At 34.1% G+C, this 8,908-nt stretch overlaps 1 protein-coding gene across 3 annotated transcripts; it reads right to left on the reverse strand.

Annotated features, from left to right (window-relative positions):
* Positions 1 to 7,450: 7,450 nt before the first annotated feature.
* LOC125364686 (protein tyrosine phosphatase type IVA 1-like) lies at positions 7,451 to 8,573 on the reverse strand. 3 transcript variants are annotated; one of them, XM_048364320.1, is made up of 3 exons: positions 8,303 to 8,573; positions 7,967 to 8,209; positions 7,451 to 7,695 (listed from the first exon to the last, which is right to left on the reverse strand). In XM_048364320.1, the coding sequence occupies exons 1-3, from the start codon at positions 8,405 to 8,407 to the stop codon at positions 7,615 to 7,617; spliced, it is 429 nt and encodes a 142-aa protein (XP_048220277.1). In that variant the 5' UTR covers positions 8,408 to 8,573; the 3' UTR covers positions 7,451 to 7,614. The 3 variants fall into 3 exon arrangements, with proteins under 3 accessions (XP_048220277.1, XP_048220276.1, XP_048220275.1); XM_048364319.1 differs by having other exon boundaries at positions 7,967 to 8,014; positions 8,072 to 8,573; XM_048364318.1 differs by having other exon boundaries at positions 7,967 to 8,573.
* Between the last annotated feature and the right edge of the window lie 335 nt (positions 8,574 to 8,908).

Raw genomic sequence — 8,908 nt, forward strand, 5'->3', positions numbered from 1 at the left:
TCATGGCTATGTGCCCATTGTAAAATTTCTTTATAAATTATAATCTACTTGAACATAGTTACATGGAATCTGTGTTATCCTTAAATAATGGCAATTCTTGAGGTCTGAGAGGAAAAAGAAAACAAATTACCAAGATACATTGATGCTGCTTGTAAAGTAGAAGGGAGACAATGTAGTAATCTGACATAGTGTAATAGTTTATTTCTTAAGTGGATTGTGTCCTCTTTGTCTCTTGCTTGCAGTTTAGATAATCAGCAAGGTAGTACCTACATGAAATTGTGGAGAGTGAGAGACTGAATACTGAAATTATAGGCAACTTCTTGCTCTGCCACCAGGACTTCATACATTCATTGTGCCAACAGTGGGAGGGTCAGACAGCTAGATGATGTGAGAATGAGAAATTATCTTTTCTAATGTGGTGTTTTGAATTTCTTCCATGGAAAATACTCTCTACTGGAGCTTAGCATATAAAACACTTTGCATTGTCATTATAGAAGGTCCATCTTTATAGTTTCATGGCCAGTCAAATTCTTTGCTGCTATCTATGGCTAATAATTATCATCATTTTTCTTTTTCCACGTAGTGGATAATGCATATTTTTGCATGAAAATCATCCTGTTAGGAGGGTATACTTTAAATTCTTTATTTTGTTGGTACTGTTATGCTTGTCTATAGTGCATTTTGTGCTTCTCCAATATAACTGAGTTGCTCATGTCTAAACACTACTTAGAATTTTTCCCTTTCATGAGATGATTCAAAGCTATGTCACCCTGAAAATGACCATACCAGAGGAAAGGGTGACATAGAAGTCTTAGTTCTCTCTCTTCTGCGTTGTACGACAACTTCTGGTTTGGACCATACCTTGTCTTGGATTTATCATTTTCATTTTCATAAGATATTCCCCTAGGCTTACTCTAACTTATACTTTGTAGGATCTGACAGAATCAAGAGTTTCTTGAAACTTGATGGAGAATACATCTCTTCTGATGGCTAGTATTACTAATGGTATTTTGCCCAAAGTTGTAATAATGCGTGGCTGAAGGGATGAGCTTTATATGGCAATCACAAGTAAAAAGTAAATTATAACAAAATTAAATCTTTTATGGGATTCAAATATCTTTCTACTTTAACCTGAGGTCACACTAATCAAAAATATGAGAATCCAACCTGGTGAGTCTTACACAGAGATTAGATTTAACCATCTTAGTTAATATGTAAAATATTATAATATAATAACATGATTATCTAATGCTCTAATTTTCCATTCACATATCATTCTGAACCTCCAGACTTGAAACATATCACTGTAGCAGTAGTTGATTTTGAAAGAGAACTGGAAAAGTTTCATCCTTTATAAATATCAGGACTTTATCAAGGGATTTCCTCTATCTCCTACTCTCCCACCTCAATAAAGACATTCACAGATGTTACAAGTAGTTACCTTGAAACACTCTGTTAAGTGTTGAAAAAGTAAAGAATTATCATGAAAAACTATAACACTGCCTTAAAATATATCAAAGAACATAATTGATAGTAATCAAAGATATATAGTCATATTACATTGATAATTTATAAATATTTAGAGACTATTAATCCAATCTTCTGTAGTGACACTTAAATATATCCAAATCCATGAAGTTGCATATTTGTTCGTAGGATTTTTATGGCTACCTAGCTAGTTGCTAGAGAAAAAGTTAGGCATAAATTCCAAGTTCTTTGATGAGAACAATACTAGTTTCCACAGGTATATAATCATCTTGTTTTGGCAACCAATGCTCTTCAATATACTGGAGAAGATAGAATGGCATTTGTAAATTAAGTGTGATCTAATCAGTGTGAAGCACTAGTGAAATCTATTCTTACATTATAAAAATGTTTCTTAGTGAAACTCTGAAATACTTATCAGGCAAATAATACTTTCAGGTATTAAGAATTACTGCACAATCAGTTCTGATAAGGCAACTGGAAACTTCAACTTAATCTGCAGTACTGAATGAAATACTTAACTCAATTCCTGCAGTCCACTAACATTCTATTGACATTAATCTGGAGAGTAGAAAAAGATAAGATTTTATTTTTGAATTGAAATATTTGATTTTGTTTCATTTTATAATGCTTGACATCTGGTCTTATTTAGCCAGGGAGAAAATGGTTCTCCCAAAGTTACCAGGTTCATAGACATAGCAAAAAGCTTAATTTTCAAATGATAACCAATCAAGCCAGACTCTGTATATACGCAGAATCTCTTTCTTTATCAAACTTCTCAGTCTCCAGCCATTATGTAACTTGTCCTAAATTACCACAGAGACAAACTCTACAGATAGAAAGCAATGGAATTATTCAAATTATTTAATCCAGGACCTAAAAGCTGATTTACATTGTCTCTCCTTCTCCTTTCTACAAACCCACAGTACAGGCTCCAACTCATAATTTTCTGTTGGTTCTTTCTGCCTAAGACTAAACTCAATTTCTCCAGTAGGGTTATATGGCATGGTTCATTTTATGGAAGCTATTAGCAATGAAATTCTTATTTCAGGGCACTTGTCTCCATGTCTGTTACCTTTCTATATCTGAAAATTTTGGTTACATCTTAAATTATATATTCTCCTTACTGTTATAATTAAACCGATTGTTACCAACAATGGTAGAATTAAAATAATAAGAATTAAAACAGCATTGCCTGACTTGAAAAATTACAGAAGCACAAGGTATATTTTACTATATTTCTATTTTTGCACAAAATTTGATCAACAATAAGAGTAAATTGGCAATATTCTCAGGATAAAATCCAGTAGAAACTGAATGAGTACATTTCTTCTTCAATTAAATTTTTCCACTAATAAATACACTACTGTTTCCATTAGTAGATTGAATATTAAATTATCTCTGTTTAGGGCTGGAGGCCTGGCTCAATTGTTACAGCACTTGCCTAGCAAGCAAGAGCTCCAGAGTGGAAAACCCAAGTGCTACCAAAAAAAAATTTAAAAGAATGGAATTCCTAAGCCTCTATATTCTACTTTGTCTTTTATCTAATCAAATTAATATTAACTGAAATTTCTTGAGTATAGATAAACATCATATTTGAAAAAGTCATGAAACCATGGAATATGTCTTAAGAGGAAGAGAATTGAAAACATTTAGAAATAAAAGTTCCTCTGGGAGAGAAGATGAACAAGTACAGTGTGGATCTAGAGTTAAGGAGGCTTGTAGAAGTGAAACTCATGCATATCATTCAAAAGAGAAGCAATCTTTTAAGAAGTTAAATTTAACTCTTTAGAATAAGAAGAAAAGGGCTGGGGATATAGCCTAGTGGCAAGAGTGCCTGCCTCGGATACACGAGGCCCTAGGTTCCATTCCCCAGCACCACATATACAGAAAACGGCCAGAAGCGGCGCTGTGGCTCAAGTGGCGGAGTGCTAGCCTTGAGCGGGAAGAAGCCAGGGACAGTGCTCAGGCCCGGAGTCCAAGGCCCAGGACTGGCCAAAAAAAAAAAAAAAAAAAAGGAAGAAAAAATAATTTAAAAGAAATAGTCTAAATTATTCACTTCTGTAAATTTAGTTTGATCTGCCTCTTCTGTTCATTCAATGAGCAAAGTTGAAATTATACCACTAGTCAAGCAATTTTAGAAGATTTTAACACTCTAGGGAGCCAGAGAGAATAATAACATGTATATAACATTGCTATCAGGCTCATATAAGACTATTATTAAAGCATACCTAGTTAAAACTCTAAAGATACAAAAACATTTGTCCCTTAAAATCAGTTTGTAAGCTAAAAGAAGACAACTGCAATGTCTATAAAAATGGGATGTCTCTACAGATTTTGAAATATCCCAAGTGCCCATGAATTGAGTAGGTATTGATTAGGAAGGGAATCATTAAGGAATATGATACAGGTCAGAGTAGAGAAACATGGAAAATAGAGAAACATGGAAAAGGAAATGGGATTTGAGAAATGATGATACATGAGAAATCACCAGTTAGTGTAGGGTGTAGATCACATTATAGTGTATTTGTCCTGTCATTCAAAGTACATGTATCTATTGAAGAAGAATAGGTCAATAAGAAACACATAAAGAGAAGAAAAATTTTGAGAAATACAACGAAGAGAAATACAGAAAAGTAAAGGAAACCATCGCTAATTGGGATAAGAAATTATTTTGATAAAAAAAATTCTCCAAGGCTATAACTCACTCGCAGTCCATCTCAGAAGATAAGCAGATGTGACTTTTTTTTATCAACTTGAAGAGAGAAAAGAACAAACCAAATAAATTGAAATGAATCCAAGTGCCATTCATTGTGGGGCTCACACATATTCAGGAGAGATTCAGATGAGCTATGAGGATCAAGGTTGGAAGCCAGCCTGAAGAGGAAAGTCCAGGAAATTGATCCTCAATTAAACACACACACACAAAAAAGAAGCAAAAAAATCTGCAAGTGGAGCTATGGTTCAAATGATAGAGAGCTGGCCTTGACAAAAAATGCTCAGGGACAGAGCCCAGGCTAAAGTCTCCTATTAATTTCAGTATCATATTTATTTCATATTCAGTTGCTAATAATCTCATATCCACACTGCTGGATTTGGAATCTTTATATATTCATATATACATACAAACATTTGCTTGTCTATGAAAACTAGTTCACATGTTGTAAACTGTTTTGCTGTAAAATGTTTCTCACCAAAATATATATAATATACTCTCTCCTCCTATCAATATAATAAAATAATGCTACTAAGTAGGTAATATAAAACTTAAATTACTAATAAGAACACATTAGTTCAATTAGGTATACTGTGAACTTCTGCTACAAGTAAGTGACACAAGATTTAAAACTTTAAAAGAAATTGTGGTTGTACTTAAGGACATAATGTCTCTTGAAAAAATACGAATTTGTTCATTTGTAGATTGCATTGACAAAAAGAACAACTTATACTAAGATAAGAAAGTGGTCATTGAGAGAGGTGTTGAAACATATGTAGAACTTCTTAACTGACATGAAAGTGTCAATACACACTTCTGTGGTGAGGTAATAATGGTTATTTTATATAAAATGCATAATTTTGCCTTAGTTCCCAGCTTGAACAACAGAAATAGAGTGTGTATGTCTTTTTTCAGAAAATAAAGAAGTAGAGAAGAAGCCTACCCTGAGATGGGCCTCCATTTCACACTTGAGTCAAGTCAGATAAAAGACATAAACCTTTGAACACAAGTCTCACTGATGACTGCTACTGTTCATATATATGGTAAATTTAGAATTCTGTAAATTATTGTAAAATAGGGATATAATGATCTGTAGTATTTAACATGCTAGCTTGCAGTATGTGGTGATGTTTAGTATGTAACTATTAGATGGTAACTTCCAATATCTACATGTATCAATGATAGAAGGTAGGAAGGGCTATGGTAGTACTGTGATTCTTTTGATAATTGATGATTTTTATAAAATATTATTTGATAACAATCAAAGGATTATACACAGTATTATTTGATGCTAAGGAAAAAAATAATATGATTTAATGGGCAAAAAGTTGATCTAATACTCTGTAGAATATGACATGACTAAATGACATGACTAGAGAGGCTGAAGTTGGGAGTTGGATCTAGCAAAAAATAAATATATCTTTCTGATCAACTATAATTGAGTGGGAGATAACTAAGCAAAAAAAGTTGCAAGGAATAGTGAAATACAAATGAGTGCTTATTATGCACTTTTTGCTGAAGGAAATTATAAGACAAATGTATATCTTGATTTGTATCTTATAATCTGAAATTTTTCCAAAGATTTCAAAAGGCAGAAAGTCATTTTTTCCACCTTCCATAAGAAGGGAAGCACAGTTAAGGAATTCATCTGGGAGCCTACCATCTTCTGGTTATATAATACTGTCAAAATTTCTTATTACTGTATGTCTCAGTCTTTAAAACATACATAATTAGGAGAATAAAATTGTCTTTTCTGACTTCAAAGTCTGCTTTATTGTATGAATCTAATGAGAATTGTCTTGTTTTTTGTTTGTTTGTTTTTTGTCTTTAATAGCTTTGTTTTTCCAGAACTGAGAACTGAACTTTGGGCCTTGCACTTGCCAGGCAGGTAAGCAGGTGCTGTTGCACTGAACTAAATCCCCAGCCCCATGACAAGATTTGTCAAGTGCAGATTTGTATATATTCACCTCTTTTTTTTAATAATATATCTAATTATTTATTTAGGTGTTTAAGGTCCTGCACTAATTTTTACAAGCTGTTGAACACTGACAAATTGTTTCTCCCACAGAACTATAACCACACATTCCCAGACAGTAAAATATAGTTGAATTAAAAATACACATTAACATTTTATCAATTATATAAGACAAATTATCAAGTATCCAAATATTAAGTTACTCAGCTCAAAAGGCTTAGATATCTGCTCAATTTCATTAGCAGAAACCCACTTTTTTTTTTTTTTTTTGCAAGAAAGACTGGGAAGAGAAAGGGGGAAAAAATCACAATTCAAACAAAAAATAAGCTGGTAAACAACTTCTGAGTATGGTAAATAATACAGTATCAGAAATTTTATGATTAAGAATCTTAGGGGCTGGGAATATGGCCTAGTGGCAAGAGTGCTTGCCTCATATACATGAAGCCCTGGGTTCAATTCCCCAGCACCACATATATAGAAAATGGCCAGAAGTGGCACTGTGGCTGAAGGGGCAGAGTGCTAGCATTGAGCAAAAAGAAGCCAGGGACAGTACTCAGGCCCTGAGTCCAAGCCCAGGACTAGCCAAAAAAAAAAAAAAAAAAAAAAAGGATCTTAGCTAAAAACAAAGCATCTATACTTTTAAAAATATTTACTAAATTAAAGAGCATACTCTCCATGTTCTGTGCAAAGGCAACATTTTACTAAAAATATTCAGTAGCTCCCTCTCATCCTTTTTCAGGCCCTCCCTATTAAACTGCATCTAAGAGTGCAAACATTAACTATAAGGCTTTTTGTCTGGAGACATTATTAAAGACATGTGCTTCTGTAAACAATGAAGACTTTCAAAATGCACGTTTCCTATAACAGCATAAAGCCATATAGAAAGACATTAAATAATTACCTTAAGACTTGGTTTAAAAAAAAAATCAATGGTTACACCAGCGTGATGTATGAATGTGGGAGATATAAACATAAAATAAGTAGGCAAAAAGCCAAAGAGGCCCTACAATGTTTGAAATGACTGAATGAATGAATAAACCATACAGTTTTAGAGTCTGAAATTTTGGTTTTGAATGGTATCAAAAATATACAAGTATTGTGCTGGATATTTTGGCACCTAGTCCTTCTAAATTTCTTATATATTGATAAAGATTCTGTCATGGGAATAGATTTAAAAATCTAACTCAATGATTTTTTAGGAAAGGTCAATTGATACAACGCTGAACAGCAAGAATTTTTTTTCTAAGTGTCCAAATAGGTCCATCAAAACCCAAACAGCAATTGTGTCAAGCTTCTAGCCTGATAAACTGCTTTGCAATATTCCTATGGAAGTTTCACTAAACTTATTCACCAAACCAATATTGTTGGCTAATATATATGACAAATTAGGTTCCATCTCAAGTTCCATTTCTGAGGCAATGGCACCAGGCACCCAGTTTTATTGAATGCAACAGTTGTTTCTGTGACCGTTGTCATCTTTAAAGCGTAGCCACATTTTAGGTCGGAATTTTTTTTTATTGTTTTTTTATTGATTTTTTTATTATCAAACTAAATTACAGAGAGGTTACAGTTTCATACATTAGACATTGGATACATTTCTTATACTGTTTGTTACCTCATCCCTCATTCTCCCCTCCCCTCTCCCTCTTTCCCTTTCCCCTCCCCCCCATGAGTTGTTCAGTTGTTCAGTTCATTTTCACCAAACAGTTTGTAAGTATTGCTTTTGTAGTTGTTTGTCTTTTTTTACCCTTTTATTCCCTTCCAATTTCCTGGTCGGAACTTTTCCAAATACAGAGCTGCTTGCTGTTAAATGCTCCATGCCGCTTTTGTCTTATGAACTGTACTGCAGCTTCATGTTTCATTCCACCTTCAATTAGTGCCAGGGCAACACGCACTGTAGCTCTCCCAAGGCCTGCAACACAATGCACTGCAATACAGCAACGAGGTTCTTCAAAAAGTCTTATTTCTACAAAACTTAACCAGTCATCAACAATCTGGTTAGAAGGTGGTGTACCATCATCAAAAGGCCAATCAAGAACATGGATGCCTTCTTTCTCCACCAGAGTAGTGTCATAAGTTGTTTCATATACTCTTACAATTGTGGTAACTCCATACTTCTTAAGTTCCTCAATAAACTTTTTTAAGGTCGCATTAGTTGGATTGTGTGTAATAAGAAATCTCATGTTCTTGTATGTGACTTCCACAGGAGCATGGCCGTTCATTCGAGCCATGTTTACTTAAACACTCAATAGGGTTATGAAAGAATTTTTTAAAAATCTAATACAGGAATGATGCAAAGAAACTGAAGTCTACTTCAATATACTCCACTTAAAATTCTCAGTGCTTTATGAAACTGGGAGTAATGATAAATGAAATGAACCTCCTATAGGAAAGTAGCAACTCTTCAATACAGTACTACTGAGGCAATAGAAAGCAAGTACACTGAGGGTTACCCCATCCAGGTCAGAACTACTGGAAAATGCTCTGCAGATTGCAATTTAACATGTCTGTGTCCAGACCATTGCACCATTGCAGAAGCTTCTTGGTGGAGTAGTAATGGATTTCTGCAGTTCACTTGTCTGCATAGAGGTCGTGCTGTGCCTGGCTGTACTCTCCACTGCCCTTCAGAAACTCCATAATTGTGTGACCAAGAACACCAAAGAACTGAGGAATATGTCTGCTCATTGAAGATTGTGGCCTAATCATACAGCCGATCTGAGGCAGAGGTGATA

The sequence above is a fragment of the Perognathus longimembris genome, chromosome 16 (genome assembly GCF_023159225.1).
Source record: "Perognathus longimembris pacificus isolate PPM17 chromosome 16, ASM2315922v1, whole genome shotgun sequence".
NCBI classification, from domain to species: domain Eukaryota; kingdom Metazoa; phylum Chordata; class Mammalia; order Rodentia; family Heteromyidae; genus Perognathus; species Perognathus longimembris.